The sequence below is a fragment of the Hypanus sabinus genome, chromosome 13 (assembly GCF_030144855.1).
Source record: "Hypanus sabinus isolate sHypSab1 chromosome 13, sHypSab1.hap1, whole genome shotgun sequence".
In the NCBI taxonomy this organism is placed as follows: Eukaryota; Metazoa; Chordata; class Chondrichthyes; order Myliobatiformes; family Dasyatidae; genus Hypanus; species Hypanus sabinus.
Window position 1 is genome coordinate 28671161 of NC_082718.1, and position 25349 is coordinate 28696509.

The following is a 25349-nucleotide window of genomic DNA, read 5'->3' on the forward strand; positions in this document are numbered from 1 at the left end:
ACTGACCTTTGTTGTATTCTCACTGGTTGTAGCCCAAGATTACCAACAATACTGCTTTATGGTTCTTCCTTCACCCTTGTACCTTAGGTAATTCTTTTTGTTCAAATCAGACTGGTTCAAATAAGTTCAACCTGGTCAACCAAACACTGGTCCCAGAAGACCAGATAACAGGCTGTTCCTTCTGCAAGCCTGCATTTTACATGATAAAGAGCTTCTCTCATGAAAATGGTCTCAGTAGAAAACTCATCACGTCATGCTCAGTTGCACTGATTAAGTTATCCCTGAGCAAGAACCAGTTCTCCAAGCAGTTCACAAAATGGCAGCTGCAAGAACAGACTCACAAAATGGCTGCCCCCATTCCTGCAACAACATATAAGAACAAAGACTACTTTTTGTCTGCTTCTAACACCCTTGCCTCAATCCTGTTCACTAATTTGTAGTTCTTTCTAGCCAACACTACTTACCTACCAACTTATCTGTTGAAAAAGTTGCACTTCAGATCCCCTTTAAATCTTTCCCCTCTCAACTTATTCTTCTGCCCTCTAGTATCAGATTCCCCTACCCTGGGGAAAATACTTACCGCCTGTCATATCTATGCCTCTCATGATCTTATAAACCTTTTACAAAGTCACCCCTCAGCCCCCTGTACTCCAGGGAAAAATGTCAGCCTACCTCATCTCTCCTTAAAACTCAATCCTTCCATTTCAGGCAACATTCTAGGGGAATAAAAAGACAATCATGATGCAGGTTATCAACCCAGGATATCAATTTCTCTCCACAGATGCTGCCTGAGCCACCAATTCCTCCAGTGGTTTGGTTTTCTCAACATTCCTGTGAATCTTTCCTTGACCCTCTCTACCTTAATCACATCCTTGCTATAGTATGCCAGCCACAACTGCACACAATACTCTAAGTCTGGCCTGACCAATGATCTCTCAAGGAGTTGTCAGTGTTTGTAAAAATCTGGGTTTGCCAATAATTCGTCTCCAATATCAACAACTTAGGACACAAACTCTGAAATTATGCAGCCAGGTTCTACTACATAAACATTATTTCACCACCCTAATGTTATTAATGGTTTTGAGCAGCATTAAAATCCCATTGTCCCTCATCATAAATTCAGTTTCAGCACTAAAACTGTTTCTTTAACATATTTCTCCCTGACAGCTGGTATATCCCTGTTAGATAGTATTGCTTTAAAAATGCACAACAGTAAATCCAATCAAAATCTAACCTGAAAATTCTGTGAGATTATAAACCTCTTTACTGTCTGGCTCCAGTGAGAAATATCAGTCAACACTGCCTTTAATAATATGGTTTGGGCTAGGGAAGTGACTGTTTGGATATGATGTACTGTAAATCAAAACTCACATTGTACAACCAGCTAGGCTTCCAAGCCAATCCTCACTGCCCACTCACCTCTCTCCACCGCCCCACTCTGATGTAGGAACAGACAGGATCAAAGGCTCCAGTACCACAGGCCAGCAGGTGAGAGCGATTGTAGGAATGGAGAACACGAACAAAGTTTGCACATTCAGACTGTGGGAAGGACAAAGAATGATGTTAACTTTCAGATACATAACAATAGCGATAACAGTATGGATAATAAGCTGAAGATTCACTTACGAGTTTTCTCTTTTGACCATAAGATACAGGAGCAGAATTAGGCCATTTGGCCCATCGTGTCTGCTCTGCCATTTCATCATGGCTGATCCAATTTTCCTCTCAGCCCCAACCTCCTGCCTTCTCCCTGTATCCATTCATGCCCTGATCAATGAAGAATCTATCAATCTCTACCTTAAATATACGTAAAGACTTGGCCTCGGCAACAACCTGTGGCAAAGAATTCCACAGATACACTGCTTTCTGGCTACAGAAATTCCTCCTCATCTCCGTCCTGAAAGGATGCCCTCTATTCAGAGGCTGTGTTCTCTGGTCTTAGACTCTTCCACCATAGGAAACATCCTCCCCACATCCACTCTACAAAGGCCTTTCACCATTCAATGGGTTTCAATGAGGTCACCCTTCATTTTTCTGAATTCCAGTGGATACAGGCCCAGAGCCATCAAACACTCTTCAAGCATTCTTCATATGACAAGGCATTCAATCCTGGAATCATTTTCATGAACCTCCTTTGAACTCTCTCCAGTTTCAGCACATCCTTTCTAAGATAAGGGGCTCAAAACTGATCACAATACTCCATGAGGTCTCTCCAGTGCTTTATTATGTTTCAATGTTACATTTAATCCTCTTAAAATGAATGTTAACATCGCATTCGCCTTCATCACCACAGACTCAACCAGCAAATTAACTTTTAGGGAGCCCCACACAAGGACTCCAAGTTCCTTTGCACCTTGAATTTTTTGTATTTTTTCTCTATTTAGAAAATAGTCAAATCTTCCATTTCTTCTACCAATGTGCAAGACCATACACTTCCCCCAATGTGCAAGACCATACACTTCCCAACACTGTATTCCATCTGCCACTTCTTTGCCTATTCTAATCTGTCTAATTCCTTCTGTAGCCTCTCTACTTCCTCAAAATTACCTGCCCCTCTATCTATCTGCTTATTGACTGCAAACATTGCAACAAAGCCATCAATTCCACCATCTAAATTACGCGGGGTGATTGATATGTTTGTGGCCTAAGATAGAAGGAGTCAATTTTAGAAAACCTAGCACATTTATTTTTCAACATAGTCCCCTCCTACATTTACACACTTAGTCCAGTGGTCATGGAGCATACGGATCTTGGACCTCCAGAAAATATCCACAGATGGGTGATTGATAAGTTCGTGGCCTAAGGTAGAAGGAGGAGTTATACAGCTCTCGTTACATGCACGTGCAGGTCAGCTCTGAGTGAATATGCAGGAAGTTTGAAGTTAATAACTCATCTCCTTCTAACTTAGGCCATGAACCTATCAGTCACCCTGATGAGTTATTAACTTCAAACTTTCTGCATAATTACTGAAAGAGTTGAACTGCATGTGTATGTAAAGAGAGTGGTATAACCCATCTCCTTCTAGCTTAGGCCATAGACTTATCAATCACCCCTGCTGTGGATACTTTCTGAAGGTTCCACGACCACTGGACTAAGTGTAAATGTAGGAGGGGACTATGTTGAAAAATAAATGTGCTAGGTTTTCTAAAATTGACTCGGTCTACCTTGGGCCACAAACTTATCAATCCCCCCCCACCCCCGTATTGACATATAATGCTAAAAGAATCAGTCCCAACACAGACCTCTGTGGAACACCACTAGTCACCAGCAGCCAGCCAGAAAAGGCTCCCTTTGTTCCCACTCTTTGCCTCCTGCCAATTCGCAAATGCTTTATCCATGCTAGAATCTTTCCTATAATACTATGGACACATAGCTTGTTAAGCAGCCAAATGTATGGCAGCTTGTCAAAGGCCTTCTGAAAATCCAAGTACACAACATCAACCAATCCTCCTTTGTCCATTCTGCTTGTGAATTCTTCAAAGAATTCCAACAGATTTGTCAGGCAAGATTTTCCCTTGAGGAAACCCTGCACAGCAGCTTATTATATTACGTGCCTCCAAGTACCCTGGGACTTCATCTTAATAAACGACTCCAACACCTTCCCAACCACTGAGTTCAGACTACTTAGTCTATAGTTTCCTTTCTTCTGTCTCTCTCCCTCTTGAAGAGTGCAGTGACATTTGCAATTTTTCCAGTCTCCCAGAACCATTCCAGGATCTAGTGATTCTTGAACGATCATTACTAATACATCCACAATCACTTCAGCCACCTCTTTCAGAACTCTGGTTTCTTTCAGAACCATCTGGTCCAGGTGACTTATTAATCTTCAGATATTCTCACACTTCATCAGAAGTGTGGTGACTTCACACACTCCATGCCCCTGACACCTGGAACTTTCACCATACTGCTTGTGTCTTCCAAAGTAAAATTTGATGCAAAATATGTATTCAGTTCATCCGCTAGTTTGCTGTCCCCAATTACTACCTCTCCAACATTGTTTTCTAGCCGTCCGATATTCATTCTTACCTCTCTTTTACACTTTATGTATCTGAAGAACTCTTGTTATCCTCTTTAATATTATTGGCTAGCTTACTTTTGTATCCCATCTTTGCCTTCTTAATGACTTTTTCAGTTGTCTTTTGTGGGTTTTTAAGAGCTACCCAATTCTTTAACTTCCTAATAGTTTTGCTGTATTATATACTCTCACTTTGAATCTTATGTTGGCTTTGATTTCTCTTGTTAGCAACAGTTGTGTCACCTTGATTTAAAATACTTCTTCCTCTCTGTGAAGTATATATCCTGTGCCTTCTGAATTGCTTCTAGAAATTCCAGCCATTGCTAGCCTGCCAGTGTTCTTTTCCAATCAATTTTGGCTAACTCCCCTCTCATGCCTCTGTAATTTCCTTTACTCCACTGTAACATTGATACATCTGATCTTAACTTCTCTTTCTCAAATTTCAGGATGAATTTGATCATATTGTGATCATTTTCCCCAAAAGGTTCTTTTACCTTAAGCTCCCTAATCATTTTTGGATCAGTGCACAACACCTAATCCAGAATAACTGATTCTGTAGTGGGCTCTACCATGAGCTGCTCTAAAAGTCCTCATAGGCACCCTGGAAATTCCTCCTCCTATAAGCCAGCACCAAACTGATTTTTTCCCAATATACCTGCATATTGAAATCCCCCATGACTATTGTAACATTGCCCTTCCGGAATGTATTTTCTATCTCCCATTGTAATTTGCAGACCACATCCTTACTTCTGTTTGGGGGTCTGTATACAACTCCCATCAAGGTCTTTTTACCCCTGCAGTTCCTTAGCTCTGTCCACAATGATTCAACACCTTGCGACCCTATGTCACCTCATTCCAATGATTTGATTTCATTCTTTACCAACAGAGCAATGCCGCCCTGTCTGCCTTCCTGCTTGTCCTTTCAATACAGTGTGTATCCTTGGGCATTGAGCTTCCAGCTATAATCTTTCAGCCATGATTCAGTCAAGCCTTCAACATCGTACCTGTCAATCTGTAACTGTGCTACAAGCTCATCTATCTTATCTTGTATACTGTGTGCTTTCAGATACAACACCTTCGGTCCTGTATTCACCCTTCTTGATTTTGCAACACTGCAGCTCTAGATTAAACCCCATCATGCAGCATTAACAAATCTTCCCACTAGGATATTTGTACAAACCGATTCTTCTGTGCAGGTCTCACCTTCAATGGAAGAGAGCCCCATCATCCAAAAATCTTATGCCCTCCCTCCCACACCAACTCTTTCACCAAGTATTAAACTGTACAATCTTCCTACTTCTGGCCTCACTAGCATAAAGAAAAGAAGGAAAAAAATACTTGAGCTTTTCTTTCCTTAGATTTCCCTGCTTGAAGACTCTCTTTGTGGAAGAGTAGAAAAACTAAAGCCTTAAGACCACCTCTCTGACTATGACCTCTCAGATGAAGGCTGCTGTGATGATGGAAGCTGTGTTTGCCCCTGCCTTATTTTAATTTGTTCTTACTAATCATTCCCAGGTTTCTGAGGTTGTTATAGCCAGGAGTGGTAGTGGAGATAAGCTCCCATTACCTATAAATTGTGTCTCTAACAGCCTTTAACAACCTAGTCCAACTCTTGGCCTTCACGTTTGGGTTAGCTACTAGCCCGGTGGAACTGTCCTACTGACAAGAGAAAGGACTGCTAGCACCTCAAAACCAGTTGCTTTGGGCCTTGGACAGCGGCCCACCTAGGAGAGGGAAAACTCTGATTTTAAACCTCTGCTGCCTTTCCACCCATGGGGAAGGCTTCAGGAGTAAATCCTGAGGAAGAAATCCGGAGTCAGGGTCCCTAAGGCAGTTTGATGTTGTTTACAACTTCACTCTGGCAACCTCTGCGACGACACTGGTGCCAAGCTGTATCGGCACTTGCCCTTCCCTTGGACTACATTAGTGACGTGGAGAGGGGAACCTGCTGCATGGGCAACGGCCGGTTCTTCAAATCTTCCCATCCAGGCTTGCACCCTGAAGAGGACACATCCCACCAGAGGCGCAAACCCATGATTCCCTGGGATCGATGGCTGCCTACGATAATCAATGCCAAACACCGGTCAAACTCTATTGCATTGCTGCGATCCACTCTTGCCTTTTATCCTTGGGCAGTGAACCAGTGGATCTGAAGTCCCCTCCTCTCGAAATGTCCTGTATCTGGATTGGCCGCCAGTCAAAGCTCTATTATGCTGCAGTGATGAGTGATTTCTGGGTGATGCTTGGCTTAATGTTGACCGATTCACGAGAATCTTCTTCAATGGCTTTCATGGGGCCATGGTCTTTCTGTACATCAACTCCCTGAAGGCCCCTAACATTTGCTATGTAGCTCCTGCCAGAATTTGTCCTCCCAAAGTGCATCACCTCACACCTGTCTGGATTAAATTTCATCCATCACCACTTTGCCATCTTTCTGCTGATCTCTGTCCCACTTAGACAGCCGACTTCACTATCTACGACTCCACCAATTCCCATATTGTCATCAATTTCCTTTTTCTTCTCAGTTATTTACATATACATTGCAATCAAAGGACCCATACTGATCTCCATGGTGTGCCACATTCCAGAGCTCCTGTCAGAGAGACACCCATCCACCACCACCATCTGCCACTTGTCATTCTGTCTATTTTGGATCCAGTTCACCTCGGATCCTTTGTGCCCTACCCTGGTTGACGAGGCTGCCTTGTGTGACCTTGTCATATAGAGCCAAAGAATCACACAAAGTGGGAACAGCCTTTGACCCTGCTGACTCATGCTAACCAAGGTTTCCATCCAAGCTAGTCCTATTTGCCTGCATTTGGTTTGTACAGTATGTATCTCTCTAAACCTTTCTTATCCATGTATCTATCCATGTACCTGCCTCAACCACTTCCTCTGACAGTTCAATTCCATTTACTGACTACCCACTGGGATTTTAAAAAATGCCCATCACCTATGCCCTCTTGTTTTTGATTCTCCAAACCTGGAAAAATACTTTGTGCATTCACCCCATTGATGCCCCTTTGTGATTTTATGTACCACTATACGGTTACACCTCAGTCTCCTACACTTATGAAATGTGCTCCAACCTTCTCATCCTTTATCTGTAACTCAATCCCTCAATTCTTGGCAACATTCTCATAACCCTTCATCTATTTTCCGAGTTACCTTCTTAAAAACACTTGCGGCAATTGCAAACTCCTTGGGTTGGCTGCTGGAGAGTTTTAGCCTCCCTTCCCAAGAAGGGACATACAAGGAAAGGTATTCAGCAAAGTTTGACGAGACTGGGCTGGGGATAGAAAACTTACCTAGGGGAGACTGTGTAGACCTGGGATTCCCAACCTTTTTTAATGTCATTGACCAATACCATTAAACAAGGAGTCCTTAAACTCCTGGTTGGGAATCCTTGGTGTCTTTTAGTGTTTAGAAGGATGAGAGGAAGTCTCAGCAAAACATACAAAATTCTTACAGGGCTTAACTGCCTGGAATCATGGGCAATGGATAATATTTCCCCTTAATGAGATGATCAGAACCAAGGGCCAAGATGCGAGGCTGTCTGTTCCACACTGAGATGAAGCTAGGTTTCTTTACTCAGAGAGCGGTGGGATTCTCTATCCTGGGGGCAGCAGAGACTCTGTGATTGAGGTTACTTCAGACAGAGTTCAAAAAGCTTCTGAATATTGAAGAATCGAGTGGTGTGGAGATAGTAAAGGGAAATGGAACTTGGGTAGATCATAAGGAAGAAAATAACAGGCTAGGGGCTGAATATTATTCTCCTGCTTTTTGTGCTAATATCCATACGTAGTTCGGAAGGATTGTGCTGAGCTGAGCACAGAGTACCAAATGTCTGCATTGAGTTTCTAAAACAGAGACTGTATGTAGATAGGAACTTATCAGCTTAACCCTGATAGATGTTCATAAATATTGTGAGGCATAGATGGTGTAGAGAGGCAAGAGTCTTTTTCCCAGGAGAGAAATATCAAACACAAGAGTGTACAGCTTTCAGGCGAGAGAGGGTGAGAGAGGAGATGTGTGGGGCAGGTTGTTTTTTAATACACAGAGTACAGTGGGTGGGGCGCCTGGAATGTGCAGCCTGCGGTGGTGGAGGAGGCAGGTATGATGGAGGCTGTAAGACATGGGGAGTAGAAGGATACGGAAGAAATGATTTAACCTGATTCAGTATCATGCATGGCACACAGGCATTGTGCACAGTTGAACCTGCTTCTGTGCTGCTCTACATTCAATGTTGAAAGCCTCAAGGCAGAGACCTCTCTGCAACAGTGAGGCTCTTGTGTGTCGGTTGCATTGCAGACGTGTGGTTCTCCCTTCAGTGATTATCTGCCCTGTCACATCTGCACTGAAGCAGACCAGTTCTGCGACTTTTCAGAGGGTTTCCAATGTTTAAACTTGGTCTGAGAGAGAAAATGTGGGTACGGAGGTCGTTGTTTCATGCTCAGCTTCTCCAACCTGTCCCAAACAGACCGCATCCAGTAGACTCCTCACCATTTCTGACTACTGCTGATTTTCAATGCGCTCACACTTCAATGCTAAACTCAGACAGTGGACACATACCAGTGGATCTCTGCCCTTCAGCCGACAGCTGTCCATCTGAGTCTCCGTCCCAGGCCAGTGAATCTGAAACAGAAAAAGAAGAGGAAGTGTCTCTACACGGCCCAGACACAGTGACCTGAGGAAAGGGGATGCAGTGCAAAGCTACACCATGGGGATCTCCCAGGAGACAGGAAGTCCACTGCGAATTCTGTCCTTTTCCTGTGGCTGAGATATAGCTAGCTGGAGGTGATGAAGAGGGCATTAGTATCGGGGAATGGTAGCAGGGTTGAGAGTGGCATATAAGTATGGGGTATGCCGTGAAAGTTTTGTTTCCCTGTGGGGCACTGAATGACCTGTTGGGATGAGGCTGATTCCCCCCTCAATGGCAGACCCCTCAGTGTGAAAGGATGGGTCTGACACACTTAATTCTCCAGGAACATCAATCTCCCTCCCCCTAATAGGAGAACCCTCATTATGAAAGGATGAGGTCTGACACTCCTAATCCTGAATGAGAATGTCGAGAATGGAGGGAGTTCATTCTCCGTGAACAGAAAAGGAAGAAAAATAATTCCTCAAAGCTCCCTGGAGACCCATTGTTTGATTTGCAGAGAGATTTAATTTTAATCTTTTGTCTCCTCTCACTGTTAAAACTTAGAGCACATTTGCTGAAAAATGTTTGGTGGAAACTGTTAAGAGCCAGGTTATTCCACCAAAATGAAACCAAAATTGAGCTTTTTGGCCATCAGACTAAGTGCTATGTTTGGCGTAAGCCGAATACCACACATCATCAAAATCACACGTGAAGCACGGTGGTGGCTGCATCACGCTGTGGCGATGCTTCACTGTGGTAGGGTCTGGAAGCTTGTGAAGATAGAGGGTAGAATGAATGCAGAAAAATTCAGGGAAATCCTGGAGGAAAACCCAATGCAGTCTGCAAGAGAACTGTGACTTGGGAGAAAATTTGTTTTCCAGAAAGGCAATTCGGGCTTAGTCCGATGGCCAAGAAGTTCAATTTTGGTTTCATCAGACCATAGAGCCCTCTTCCAACTGACTTCAGAGTTTCTCACATGCTTTCAGGCAAACTCTAGCCAAGATTTCATGTGAGTTTTTTTCTCAACAGTGACTTCCTCTTTGTCACTCTTGTATAAAGATGCAACTGGTGAAACACCCGGGCAACAGTTGTTGTATGCACAGTCTCTCTCATTTCAGCCACTGAAGCTTGTAACTCCTCCAGAGCTGTCATTGGTTTATTGGAGAATGGTCTCCTCCAGGCAGATTTACAGCTGTGCCATACTCTTTCCATTTCTTGATGATTGAATTAACTGTACTCCAAGTGATATTCAGTGACTTGGAAATTTTATTGTACCTACTTCCTGACTTGTGCTTTTCAATAACCTTTTTGCAGAATTGCTTAGACTGTTCTGTTGTCTTCACGGTGTAGTTTTTGCCAGGATACTGACTCACCAGCAGTTGGACCTTTCTGATACAGGTGTATTTTTACTACAGCCAATTGAAGCACCTTGTCTGCACACGGGTCTCCAAAAACAGATTTCCATTTAACTTATTATATGACTTCTAAAACCAATTGGCTGCACCCGTGATGATTTGGCGTGTCACATTAATAGAGGGTGAATACTTTTGCAATCAATTATTTTGTGTTTTATATCTGTAATTAATTTAGATCACTTTGTAGAGATCTGTTTTTGCTTTGACACGAAAGAATCTTTTTCTGTTGATCACTGTCAAAAAAGCCAAGTCAAATCCATTGTGATTCAATACTGTAAAACAATAAAACATGAAAACTTCCAAGAGGGTGAATAACTTGTACAGGGACTGTATATTCCCTCCTTAGGAGACCTTCCAATAACTTTCCCATTACTGATGTCAGGCTCACCAGCCTATAATTTCTTGGTTTTCTATTAGAGCCTTTCTTAAAAGATGGAACATCATTGGCTATCCTCCAGGCTTCTGGTACTTCATCCGTCACTGAGGATGATTTAGATATTTTTGCTAGGGTCCCTGTAATTTCTACATTTGCCTCCCACAGAGTCCCACCACCTTGTGAGGCCCTAGAGATTTATTTGCCTCAAGACAGCAAATTTCCTCTTCTGTAATCTGTATAGTCAATGCTGCCTTGCTTCATTTTTATAGACTCTGTGTCCAGCCCCTGAGTAAATACAGATGGGAAAATCCATTTAAGATCTTCTCCATCACGTTAGACACTGCACATGGATTACCATTCTGATCTTCCAGAGGACCAGTTTTGTCCCTAGCAATCCTTTTGCTCTTAACATATTTGTAGAATCCCTTAGGATTTTCCTTCACCTCATCTGATAGGGCAACCTTGTGCCTTCTTTTGGCCTTCTTGATTTTTTTCTTTGGTGTTCTCCTGCATTTTTATACCTCATAGGCACCTCATTTGTTCCTACCTGCCTGTACCTGCAATGTACTTATTTCTTTTCCTTACCAGGCCCTCAATATCTCTTGAAAACCAAGGTTCCCTAAAACAGTAATCTTTACCTTTTATTCTGACAGGTGCATACAAGATTTGACCTCTCAAAATTTCACTTTTGATGACCTCCCACTTACTAAGTACAGCTTTGCCAAAAAACAGCCTCACTTGCTAAATCCTTTTTGATACCACCAAAATTGGCCGCTCCCTAAATTAGAATCTCAAACTGCGGACCCTCCCTATCTTTCTCTATATTTACTTCAGAATTAATGGCAAAGTGTTCCCCTACACAAACTTTTGTCATCTGCCCTTTACATTCTGATTAAGGAAACTTTCCTGAACAAATTTAACAAACTCTCTCCATCTAGTCCTTTCACAGTATGGAAGTCCCAGTCAATATCCGAAAAGTTAACATAACAACGATAATAGCCTTATGTTTCTTGTAGCAGTATGCGATATCTCTACAAATCTGTCCCACTAATTTCCAGAGTGCTGAGAGACTCTGGAATTTGGAGCAGTAAAAATAAATTTGGAGCAACTTCATGAGAAAGGCAGCATCTGTGAGGGAAACTGTTCCTCCCACAGCCACCCCAGCCCCTCACCCAGTTTCACTCCTCTTCCACTCTCCCCATTTGTCCATCACCCACACACTCCTCCCATGGTCTCCATCTGCCCATCACCCACACACGCTCCTCCCACTCTCCCCAACTGCCCATCACCCACAAAGTTCTCACACTGCATCTCCTTTCTCCCAGTCCCTAACTGCCCTTCTCACCTTCCTACCTTGGTTCCATGCTCCACCTTCCTCTCCTATCTGATTCCACCATCATCAGTTCTTTGTCTCCTTCAATCTCACCTCCCAGTCTCTGTCAGTTTCTCCACCCTCCCCTCCCCAGCCTGCCTGTCATCCCTCCTTTCCTGGATACCCTTTCACCTCCCAACCTCTGTCACAATTCCCTTCCCCCTTCCCTATCACCACTCCTCACCTGGATCCACCTATCACCTGTCACATCTTGGCCCATTCCTGCAATTTATCTTTGTATACTGACCACCTCCCCTCTACCTTTCATACCAGGTGAAGGGTCTCAACCCAGAACGTTGACTGTCCATTTCCCTTCACGTCTGCTGACTTCCTCCACCAGTGTGTTCATTGGTTTCAGTAAAACTGGTCAGTACTTTTATGTAGAATTTTTCAGAATCAGAATCAGGTTTGATATCACTGGTATATGTTGTGAAATTTGTTGATTTGCAGGAGCAGTACATTGCAATACATAATAGCAAAAGCTATAAATCACAATGAGTATGTACATTTAAAAAAAATTTCTCGTGACTGTGGATTCCAGCTGTGGTAGTTGTAAATGGGAATATATAATAACTTCCATTGGAGCTACACGCAAAGAGTCGCCGCTTACCATCTTACCGGAAGGGGCTAAAGTGGATTTTGACCCAGCTTCCTCCTTCTATTGAGTGCTGGCTTCTGTCATGCCTTTTATATCTTTGTGAAATCTGATATGATTTACTTCTTTTGCTTCTGGAGTAGGCAGCTTAAATGGTTTGGCACAGCAGAAGGGCCAAAGGGCCTGTTTCTGTGCTGTACATTTCTGACTCTCTGACTTGATTTCCTTATTCCTTGATAATGGTTCCCCTGAATCAGCTTCATGGCTACGAACCTTTGCTACTTTCTTCCTTGCTGTGCACTTGTACAAGCTCTGCCAACTTGTTTATTCTTTTGTTTCATTTTATCCTCCTTCATGGTGAAAGAGGCATGGCTGCAATTCTACTTTAGTAGCAGTTTGAGGAGATTTGGCACGTCACCAAGGATTCCTACAGATTTCTATGGATGTTCGATGGAGAGCATTCTGACCGGATGCAGCACCGATTGGTCTGGAGGTTCCAGAGGCTGCAAAGGGTGTAGACTCAGTCAGGGTACAACCCTCCCCACCCCTGAGGACGTCTTCAGAACGTGATGCCTCAAGAAGGCAGTGTCCATAATTAAATACCCTCACCATCTAGATCAACCCTCTTCATGTTACTACCTCAGGGGAAAGCCTCTTCCTGCTCCTTCACCTCTGCCATTAGATTTCTGATTAGGCCATGACCCATAAACACTAGCACATTATTCCTTTATTGGAACTATATTTTGCAATTTACAAATATTTACATCTTTAAACTGAATTGTTCCCACAACATCACAGATTTCACATCCCTAAGAGCAGTCTAAGGAGCTGGTGGTGGACCTGAGGAGGGCTAAGGCACTGGTGACCCCTGTTTCCACCCAAGGGGTCAGTGTGGACATGGTGGAGGATTAAAAATACCTGGGGATATGAATTAACAATAAACTGAACTGGTCAAAGAACACTGAGGCTGTCTACAAGAAGGGACAGAGCCGTCTCTATTTCCTGAGGAGACTGAGGTCATTTAACATCTGCCGGACGATGCTGAGGATGTTCTACGAGTCTGTGGTGGTCAGTGCTATCATGTTTGCTGTTGTGTGCTGGGGCAGCAGGCTGAGGGTAGCAGACACCAACAGAATCAACAAACTCATTCGTAAGGCCAGTGATGTTGTGGGGGTGGAACTGGACTCTCTGATGGTGATGTCTGAAAAGAGGATGCTGTCCAAGTCGCATGCCATCTTGGACAATGACTCCCATCCACTTCATAATGTACTGGTTAGGCACAGGAGTAATTCAGCCAGAGACTAATTCCACCGAGATGCAACACTGAGTGTCATAGGAAGTCATTCCTGCCTGTGGCCATCAAACTTTACAACTCCTCCCTCGGAGTGTCAGACACCCTGAGCCAATAGGCTGGTCCTGGACTAATTTCCACTTGGCATTATTTACTTATTATTATTTAATTAGTTATGGTTTTATATTGCTATATTTCTACACTATTCTTGGTTGGTGCGACTGTAATGAAACCCAATTTCCCTCGGGATCAATAAAGTATGTCTGTCTGTCTGTCTGTCTGTCTGTAAGTCAGCGATCAAAAACATGATTCTGATTTTCCAGTGTCTTTGGCTGGTTTCTCAGACTGATTGTTATACACTACAGTTTTTTAACTTTTTCTCACTGCCTATATTTTTATCACTAAGCTGCAGATATATCACATCTTGTGTGGAGTCCATATTTCTTAATCAAATGATTATTCATTTCAAATTATGAAAGATTTAAAGGCCTTGCGCTGCTCTTTAATCTAACATCTTCTACTTCATATCCCGGTAATTGCCTTTATGTTGAAGACTATAGTTTTATACTTGAGTTCCTCATTCTAAAACTGATTCAGGCCATTCTCCCAGCAGACCCATAATCCTGCAGTTCCCACCTACCAGTGATCCTGTCCACTGATGGAAACCTTTTCATGTCCTAAGTGAACCAAATCAGTTTATAGTCATCCACTGCTCCCAGTATTGAGTCATCACTGTAACAGGGTAAACTTGACGATTAAAGTTCCACAATGCAGAAAATAAACTGAACCCTAGTTAAAGGAAAAGGCCATTCAGCCCCTCAAGACCATTCATTTTTCATCAGGTCTTCAGTGACTTGTATCTGCACAACATTCACTTACCCTGGTCCCAGAAAATGCCCAATCACTTTCCAGCATTGTGATATGACATTTTCAAAGGACTCTGTCATTAAATTAGACTGATAGAGCACTGCAGCTCAGAAACAGGCTATTCAGTCCATCTAGTCTGTACTTAAGTATTATTCTGCCTAGTCCCATCGACCATACCTGGATCTCAGCCCTTCATACCTCTCCCATCTATGTAGGTGCTTATATAAGCACCTCTTAAGCATTGCAATCAAATTCATATCCACGACGTCTGCTGATAGCTCGTTCCACACTCTCACCACCCTCTGAGTGAAGAAGGTCCCTTCAGGCTCTCCTTAAATATATCACCTTTCTCCCTTAACCCATGACTAGTCTAGTCTCACCCAACCTCAGTGGAAAATGCCTGCTTGCACTTACCCTATCTATACACCTCATAGTTTTGTACACCTCGATCAAACCTCTGCTCTTTCTCCTCAACTCCAGAAAGTGAAGTCCTAAAGTATGCAACCTTTCCCTACAATTCACATTCTCAAATCCTGGCACCATCCATGTAAACTTTCTCTGCACTCTTTCAATCTGATATTGAATTAGCTTGCAGAACTTTACTCTCGATGGTGTGAGTTGAGGAAAGAAAGTTGGCCAGGCTGCGAGATAGTCTGCTGCTTATTCAGTTCCTTCACTTTCACCGGGGAAATAGATTAAATAAACATTTTAAGTTTACAAACGCTTTTCCGGCAGAGTGTATTGATAAGAAATGTTTTGCAGCTTAATGTGCTAAAGCTGTGTTTGCAGGCACATGGTTCTGGGAAATCAGGAAACAGCAGAGCAGTTCAACTAATAGGTTGTAGCTGACCTCAGAGGTAAAGTCCGTCACAAACTGTATGTAGTACAGAGTCAAAGGGAGAGAAGTTGCTGTTAGCTAAAGTACCACCTGTCTTCAGCTACAATGTGAGGCTTTGGAGAGGAAACAGAAGAGAGTTCTTGAAATGACTGCAGGGCTGAGGGACTTCAGTTCTGTGGATAAATGGGAGAAGTTGGGTTGTTTCTCTTGGAACAGAGGAGGCCGTTAGAGGCAGTTATGAAAGATATCTATGGATTAGAGAGAGAAATTGTTCCTCTTGGGAGAAGATTCCAGAAGCAGGAAGAAGATGGTTGGCAAAGAAATCAAAAGAGACCATGAGGAAAAGGGTCTGCTGTGTGGAGGAGTAGTTGAGCACTGTGGGGGGGGGGGGAGAGTGGGCTTGGATACAATCACACAGTTCATAAGGGAGCTGGAATGTTTCTGAAACAAAATAAAATAGTATATAGAACAGTACAGCACTGAAACTGGCCCCTCCACCCCTCCAGCTCATCTGGTCCACACTACCAACACTAATCCCATCTCCTGCAAATAGGTCTGCATTGTTCTGTGCATTTCCAATCTGAGTACCTGCCCAAAGGCCTACCCCTCTATCAGGATAGACCAGAGTGGTGATGAGATAGAGGTTTACAAGATCATAGAGGGGTATAAAGAGGGCAGAGGTTTAAGATGAGAGTCGAGAGATTTAAAAGGGATGGTGGAGCAGTTCCTTTATGCAAAGGGTAGTGTGAATTTGGAATGAACTGCCAGAAATAGTGGTTGAAGCAGGCACATTAGGAACATTTAAGAGCCATCTGGATAAGTACATGGATGGAGAAGTGTAGAGGGCCATGGGCCAATCATGATACTGGATCACTAGGCAACACAGTCGGCATGGATGGGTTGCTATATGAATCTATGACTTCACCACTTCATCCGGCAACTCATTCCAGTTGAGCACTTAAAAAACTTACACCCAGGTCCCCTTTAAATATCTCTCCCTCTCACCTCAAGACACAAAGCTGGGTTGAGAAGCGGAAAATTGAGTTTCATTTAAGACCTGAAGTCAAGTGTCAATCTCACCCTTTGCCATGACCACACTAAAGCTGACTGGAGAGTGGTCACTGTTCACAAAGGGTTCGTCCTTAGAAACTTCCGCTACTTGTCCGTTCTCATTCTCTGACCTAAGGTTGAGTACAGGACTCTGCTGTTCTGAAAGCACCTCCTGTAATTAACAAGTGCCACCTTATGCAAGTTCTTTACACTAAGGAAATCCTAATCAACATTGGGAAAGTTAACTTCCCCCACAACTACAACCCAATGAGTTTATATCCTGCTGCTCTTTATCTCAATATTTGCTCTTCCAAATCCCACTGACTATTTGGACACCAGTAGAATAACCCCATGAAAGTTATCCTTCATTTCTATCTGCAGGGGAAAAGCATGGAGGACAGTGAGATCAGTGTGGGACATGCTGACATCAAAAGGCATGTTAGGATCAAGGTGGTGCTGTTCAGTCTATTGAAGAATATTAAGGGGGAGATTTCCGCAGGATTTATCCCAGGTGTTTGAGAGAAGCCGGCAATGAAATTGACAAAGACCTCTTTAGCTACAGGTGAGTTCACAGAGAGTTGGAGAGTAGACAATGTTGTCCTTTGTTTATAGAAGGCAATAGAGGTAAGCCAGGAAATGACAGACTGATGTGTCTTGCATCTGAGATAGGGCAACTTTTGGAACGGATTCTTGGGTATAGTTTTTGATATTCTTCAGCCCGAAAAGTTGACTCTTTATTCCTCTTGATAGATGCTGCCTGACTTGCTGAGTTCCTCTAGCATTTTGTGTAGGTTCCTTTGGATTTCTAGCACCTGCAGAATCTTGTGTTTATTTTCAGTGACAGGGTCTACTCACATCTCGAGCTTCCTATTGCCAAGACAGTTTTGGATTCAAATGTATTTCTAAGCTGATGGCATTAAATAATCTTTGTTTGTATGCAGGTTGTACGTTGTGTTGGTGGGATGTGTACGCATGAATTAGTGCAGAGTGTGTGGAGGAATGTACTCTTTATGAGGCATAACTGAAGTTGTGCAGCCCACTAAACAGATCATTTCGAACTCAAATACATAAACTATTGGACTACCTGACAGCTTGCAATGTTAACCACTGTTTTCCAAAATGGGAAGGTGTCTCAAAGGGGGAAATGAGGTCCACGTTTCAGCAAAGGAATCAATGAGTGAATCCGCAGAGAGGGAGCGCTTCCCATCCTCCCCACCGGAGCTGCCTCACCTCTCGATAATCCTCATCAATGCGTTCCAGGCTGAGTGAGCAGAGAAGGTCTCTGGCACCGAGGAAGAGCTGCTCCTGGTATTCATCCAGCAGCACAGTCTGTAGGTTTGCCATTCTCCGGGAGCCCTGAAACACCCTGGTCCTGTTCAGCTCCCACAACTCTGGAAAAGAAGCAAAGACTGATGGTGGTGGAGGCTAAAACATATGGGGCATTTAACAGCCTCTTGGACGGGCACGTGGATGAAAGAAAAATAGAGGGTTATGGGGTAGTGTGGGTTTAGTACTTTTTTTTTAAGGAATATATGGGTCAGCACAACATCGAGGGCCGAAGGGGCTGTAGTGTGCTGTAGTATTCTAGTGTCTAGTGACGGAGGGTGAACACCAGGTAGCCACCCCTGACCTTGAGAGAACAGTCTCCATAGCACAGACACCAGCTCCAAGATCCCATGGATTAGGGGAACCCTCAGATTTCCAATGCAACTGTCACTCAGTGGGTGTCCTACATCCGTTTGTTGCAAGGTGCCCTTGTGAATTTTATGGGATTGGTTACCTGGGATAAAGGGCTCATTAGCGGTGCATAAATATTTTCTGAAAAAAAATTGCATAAGTCATTTCGGAATTACTTGTAAAAGAAATTTAAATACTGCTGACCTGATATTAAAATGCTGGAAACACTGAGCAAATCAGGCAACATTGGTGGAAGGAGCAACAGACAGAACCTTTCAGCTCAAAGAGCTTTTGTTAGGATTTATATACTTCGAGCTGCAATGCTCAGTCTATTTCTCCTTTCAAGTTCTGCTTAACCTGCAGAGTGTATCCAATATTTTCTGGATCTGTTTGCTTGTTTACACCACATATGCTTTATTTTTGTGATGTTCCTTGATTCTGTACAGCCGGCTGATATATAGCTCACCACTGGAATGAAAGAGGCCGGTCATTCTTTATAAGGAGGAGACCTGAATGCGTGAGCTGGTTGGCTGATGGTTTTTTAATAATGATTTCTCCAACACAAAGGTTCTGTCTCAAATAAAATGTCCCTATCTTGTTCAGCACATCATTAATTCCAGAGGGAGCTGCTTCAAGGTTTAAGGAAACAACCATTCTTCAAAGTACCCAAAGGTCCAAACTTCTCACAAGGGGAGACAAATACGTCACCAGGGGAGATCCCGCAACTTATATTTCTCATTTTGTTCTGTGATGCATGAGCATGAATGCTTGCACACAGGTGGGCAGATGGGTGTACACAGATACATGTGTACAGGCACACGTGTGTCTCAAACACAGAATCTTTACCCCCTGCCTTATTCTCACTTCTATGTCTCCTACATCCATACTCCATTGACCTGTTACCCTTGTACACTCACTGCCCTGGAAGTTTTGAAACCAACCCTTCTGCAGCCTCACTTCTATCTTCAGTCCTCTCCTGCACCCTGCCACCTCCTTTCTTCCTAACTGTGAGCACGCCCCTCACTGACCCTACCCTCCAGAGCTTTGCTCTGCCCCCTCCACGTGCCCACTGTTCTGACCTGAATCTTTGATTGTCTCTCTTTCCACAGAAGCAAGTTGATGAGCTTCGATTTACTGCATCTGTGCAGACATTCCACTGGAAGTGCTGCCATCTTAATCCTAGCAAATGCACACCTGTCAGAGGGTGCGCAGAAAAGGACACGCGTCTGTCAGCGGGAGTGCAGAAAAGATTCAGCACATTAGCTCCAGGGACAATAGGCTCCATTACATGGACAGAGTTTGTATCAATGAGGACTGTACTCTCTAGAGTTCATAAATTGTGAGAGATTATCTCGAACACAGAATAGCACAGAACAGTACGGGCCCATCGAACCATAATGTTTTAAACTTTCCCTCCCACATAACCCACCGTCTTCCTATCACCAACAGGCCTGAATCTCTGAAATGTCCTTAATGCTTCCAATTCCCTCCCCGTCCCCCCGCAGTGCACTCCATGCAGCCACAACTTTGTGTAAAAACGCTACCACTGACATCTATCCCATACTGAGAAAGGAGTCAGCTGTCCACTTTAACTACTCCTCTTGTACACTATTATCGGGTCACTTCTCATCCTCCGACGCTCCAAAGAGAAAAACCCTAGTTTGTTCAACTTCTCATGAGACATGCTCTCCAATCCAGGCAGGTGAATCTCCTCTGCACCCTCTCTAAAGCTTCCACATCTTTCCTATAATGAGGTGATCAGAACTGAACATGATGTTCTCATCAAAGGGCTTGACAGGGAGGAGGTAGTGAGGGTGTTTCCCCTGGGTGGAGGAATCTAGTACAGGGCGGCAGTGTCTGTGAACTAGGGCAGGGCTGTTTGGGATGGGATGAGGAGGAGGGGTTTTTTCAGGTAGGGAGTTGAGAATCATTGGAATTTTCTGTCCTGGTTAATCAGTAGGGACTCAGTCATTGAAGTTGATCTACACAGGGATCAATAGATTTCTGGATATTGAATGGATTAAGGGATTTGGGAATATTGTGGGAAAAAGGTGCTGAGGTGGGTCAGCTTTGACCATGATGAATGGTGGTGTAGGCTCACCGGGCCAGATATTCTATTTCTGCCTCCATTCCCTTCACCCTCAGGTTCTCTGTACTTGTTTATTGCCATCAATGATTTAAAGCATCAGTCAACAGGTCGATAAGAGTCCATTTTCAAGTGCATTACTGATCAGATTTATGTTGGCTTGAAGCTGCAGACGGTGAGGCCCCAGGAGTGTCTGTTAGTCTCTACAGACTGCAACAGGAGCTCTGATTTATGAAAGACAAGAGCAGAGGGAGATTGGATTGTTGGAATGAATGCTCTAACTGCAAAGCTGCAACTCAGTGTTATCTTCCAAGAGTCAGCGTGTGGAGAAACAATTTCTGGGTGAGGGCAGCAGGTTGTTGCTTGTTGGGGGTTGGGACGAGCAGATTAGATTAGTCACGACCTTATTGAATGAAGGGGCAGGTTTGAGAGGACGATGGTCTGCTTTGTCCTGTTAATCACATCAGTGAATGTCACCTGCAATGAGGATGGCTTGATGTGGAACTTCAGTGTCCCTGGTGAAGCCCAGTACCAGCAGTTCAGTGTATACCTAGTTACCTGGCACTCTACTCTTTGGTGACCAGTACCCAAACTGGACTGGGCATTTGCCTCCTTTCTTTCACCAAAACAGGACAGTTTAAGCCGAACAATTTGTCAGCATGAAATAGGTCTGCAGCAAAGTCTTCAACCCACCCTGTACCACAGAAATACAGAAGCATCATCAACCTAAAATAATGTTTGTCTCTCTGTCTGCAAATGCTGCCTAATTTGCTCTATTTCTGTTCTATTTCAGAGTTCCAGTGTTTTTAGGGTTTAGCTTTTGCAAGGCATCCTTGTTATGGACCATAACAGAGACACAATAGTCACAATGGCAAGCCTGCTGCATAGTATGACGATCTGATGTTGGTCTGCTCAAAGCAGAGGTATGTCCTGGATTGGGGAACAGACTTTCACAGAAGGTAAGGTGCAGTAAGTCTTTGTTGTGTCTATCTGCAGAAACAGCTCCTTGTCTGTAAAGAGGAGCGAGCTGGTGATACTGAAAGAGACTGGAGTCTGAATATTGACATCCTTCGGGCTGGTGAGTTCTAAGACTGTAAAATTCTACATTTTACATCCTTTACTAAACTACAACATGGGCATTTAAAACCTTTCATTGCCACAGTGTTACCCTCAATCACTTGTCACCCTGCCACTTGTAAATAGTTTTAGTTTTTTTTTTGATTAAGAGATACAGCACGGTAACAGGCCTTTTCAGCCCAATGACCACATCCTGCCTCGTTACACCCATGTGACTGATTACCTGCTAACCTTGCATCTTTGGAAAGTGGGAGGAAACTGGAACACCCGGAAGAAACCAAAGCAGTGCTGGGGAGAACGTTCAAACTCCTAACAGACGGTGACTGAATTGAACCCAAGTTGCAGGTGCTGTAATAGTGTTACAATAGCTGCTACATGACCACGCTACACTGATATATCCAGACATTACCTTCATATAAAACAGAATCCTTTTAACAAAGGATTGGGGGACGTCACGTGATGACGTAGGATCGAGACGTGGAAAATCCAGTTCTCCCGTAAAAAACCAGTAAAGTAATGTTTAAGTGAAGAAAAGTTAGTAAATACTTTTAAAAAAATTACTTATAAACTACTCAGGATTGTCTTAAGATATGTCTCCTAAACAGAAGCAGAAGAAAACTACTACTTTGAAGACAACACAAGTCGGAAAAGGATCAAGGCCGGCCGCCATGAAAGAGCCTCGGGCTCAAGTGTATTTTACCTCCGGCGATACAGAACAGGAAACTGCGGCAACGTCAACCGTTTCCAAAAAAAAGAGCAACAGGAATTGCGCATGCATGAAGGAAGGGGCATGCGCAAACATGAGCAATCCAAACTATAAATCCCAGCTATGATCAGAACTGAAAGTGAAAGTGAATATGAGGTGGAATCAGATTCTCTGGATAAATCAGATGAAGATGAAGAGACAAACAAAGAAGAGCAACAGGAAGAGGTTGGAGGTGATATTGGAGACATAAAAAAATCTTTGGTGCAAATAATGCATGAATTAAAAGTATTAAAAGTAATAAAAAAGATATTAAAATATGAAGATTATGTTTGATAAAATGATGAAAAGACAGGACAAAATGGACAAGAAAATTAAAAACTTGGAAGAAACAACAGGAGACACCACTGATAGAGTGAATAAAATGGAAGATAATATTTCTGCCTGGACATTAGAAAGAAAACGGTTGTTGGAAAAAGTGGATGTACTTGAAAATTTTAACAGACAAAATAATATTAAGATTGTTGGACTTAAAGAAGATATAGAGGGAGAGGATCCAAAAATTTTTTTCAAAAATGGATTCCGGAAATTTTGGAAATGAAAGAAGGAACCCAGTTAATTGAAATTGAAAGGGCTCACAGAGCCTTAAGATCAAGACCTCAAGTTGATCAAAACCCATGATCAATCTTGATAAAATGCTTAAGATATCAAGATAAAGAAAAGAACCTGAAGGTGGCTGCCCAACATGCCAGAAAGAGAAACGGGCCATTGATGATAGAAGGGAAAACAGTTCTTTTCTACCCTGATGTAAGTTACGACTTTTTGAAGAGAAAGAAGGAATTTAATGCAGCGAGAAATGTTTTATCGGAAAAGAGTTATGAATTTATATTGCACCATCCGGCAACCCTGATAATTTTTTTGGATGACGGAAAAAGAAGATTTTTTACTGATTATCGGGATGTGGAAGAATTTGTACAAGAACTCCCAAATATTCGCTAACCACAGCCAAAGATTTAAAAGTGAAATGGATTAAAGATGAAGACAGGGACAGTGAATGGAGTTGATGGATGTCAAGGACAGAAGAATATTGAAATATATTCTTAATTATATGATACAGGGGGAGAAAGGTAAGAATTTGAGAAATATTAATCGAGCGTATTGATATTATTTTTTCTTCTCTTATATATACTTTTTTATGTTACGGGGGAGCTGGGGGAACTTTGGATCGATTGCTACGAGATTCACGTGTGTAATCACAGCGATTGCCATGACCTGTACAACGGAGGGGGGTAATGTTGTGTTTTTTTCATTCACAACATTAGTAGGAGGGTATTTTGTTTTTTTTCTTTATAATCTAGTTTTCTTTAATCTTTCTTTCTTTGCCTGGACAATCGGGGGGGGGGGGGGGGGGAGACACATAGCAACATGGAGGATTTTAAAAAGATTCCCCAAGGTACTACAAAAGTTGAAAAGTTAGGTATTACTATAGACTGGAGTAACCCTGTTAAAAATAATGACTAACTTACTGAATTTTTAAAGTTTTAATGCTAATGGGCTTAATGGACCGGTGAAAAGAAAAAGAATTTTAACATACATTAAGAAAATGAAAATAGATATAGCTTTTTTACAAGAAATACACTTAAAAGAGATAAATATGAAATATTTCTGAAAATTTGGCACCCTTATTTACAAAAGATAGGATTAAATATATAGGTGCTCTGAAGATAAAATTACTGGGGAAAGAAATAAATATATATACTAAAGCTATAATGAATTCCATGGAGCATGTGGGGATCTTCCGATATCCTGGCATTCTTTCTTTCTTTCTTTTTTCTTCTCTCTTTTTTTTCTCTTTCTACAGGGACATGTTAGGGGGGAGGGGTTAAGGGGAGGGGGAAAGGGTTGATAATTTTTTTCCTTCTGTAACCATTTGAAAATTCAATAAAAAAAATTATAAAAAAAAACAAGGGACCCAGCTGGCTAGAAAAAATGCACCGAAAAAGGAGGTATTGTAGTTGATATTTCTACGGTTTAGTTGTGAGTGCAGGATAAATCAGTGAACTGTAGTATGGAATGAAATGATGTCGACTAAAGAGAGATATAACGTTTTTGATTTTGAATAACTTTTCAACAGCTCAGTTCTGATTCATTTACACAGTGGGGAGATCCTGATCGAAGTACAACATTTAAGGAAACCACCTGAGCGTAGAAGATGATCGACGATAGACCGTCTGATCATGTCGATGGTCTGGCCTGAACCAGTTTCCTCTGCACTCCCTGTGCCCTAAGCAGTGAGTGGAGGCCGTAGTTCTGTGGCCCACGAGACACGAGTCACAGAGTCCCAGCTGAAGCACCATGGCAGAATCCTGATACGGTTCGCTCCCAATGATCCAGGACGGCCGGCAGGGCTGTGATTAGATGGCAGCTGGTAAAAGGTCCTGACTAACTGAGCACTGGTTCTGGTTTGGGGGAACAGGTCCAACCATTGTCCAACAGCCTGCCCCAGCCCCACCTGGTTGGCAAAGTACACGTGGCAGCGAGTGGTGATCAGCATTGAGGGGGGAGGACACCCTCCAGCTCTTTTATAGCCGGCACTCTTTCACTTCACATTTGTTCAACACAAGGCAAAGATGCTGCAGTTTAAAAACTAACATATAATGTGAGAATAAGATTAAAAATATCAAGATGTGTGTAAACTAAGCCTTGAATAAAATAGATTGAAGTAAAATGATTTCATATGTTGTCAAGGAGGGGACTGGGGAGGCTCTTGGAAAGGGGAAAGGGAGGTGGAATTGGCTTCCTCAGGAAGCTAGTTAACCTTTATTCAGAAATTCTGAAGTACATGGTAGGCTGGTCTGGAAGAACGTAGAACAGTACATCACATCAACAGGGCTTTCAGCCCACAATGTTGTGCCAAACCAAATAAATTAGTGATCAAATGGCCAACTAAACTAATCCCTTATGCCTACACGATGTCCATATCCTTCCATTTTCCTCACATTCGCGTGCCTATCTAAACATCTCTTAAAAGCTCCTGATGTATCTGCCCCAGGCAGTGCATTCCAGGGACCACCCCTCCAACTCTGTGTAGAATACTTGCCCCTCACCTCTCCTTTAAAATGGCCTCCTCTCACTTTAAATGCATGCCTTGGAAAAATGATACTCACCGTCTACTTTGTCTATGCCTCTCATAAAATTATAAACTATCAAATCTCCCCTTTGCCTCCGATACTCCGAGAAAACCTAAATTTGTCCAGTCTCTTGTTATAGCACATACCCTCTAAACCAGGCAGCATCCTAGTAACCTTCTCCTGCACCCTCTTCAAAGCCTCAATGTCCTTCTCA

The 25349-nt window shown here is 42.9% G+C and overlaps 1 protein-coding gene across 3 annotated transcripts in view; it reads right to left on the reverse strand.

Annotated features, from left to right (window-relative positions):
* Positions 1-25349, reverse strand: part of LOC132403740 (semaphorin-3E-like) — a 152552-nt gene that overhangs the window by 81752 nt on the left and 45451 nt on the right. For 2 of the 3 annotated variants that reach the window (XM_059987383.1, XM_059987385.1), the window contains exons 2-4: positions 17692-17852; positions 8588-8650; positions 1420-1539 (exon numbers count right to left, since the gene is read on the reverse strand). In XM_059987383.1, coding sequence (XP_059843366.1) covers positions 1420-1539; positions 8588-8650; positions 17692-17852 — 344 coding nt within the window. The remainder of the gene's footprint in view (positions 1-1419; positions 1540-8587; positions 8651-17691; positions 17853-25349) is intronic. The other variant, XM_059987384.1, reaches the window with a different exon arrangement.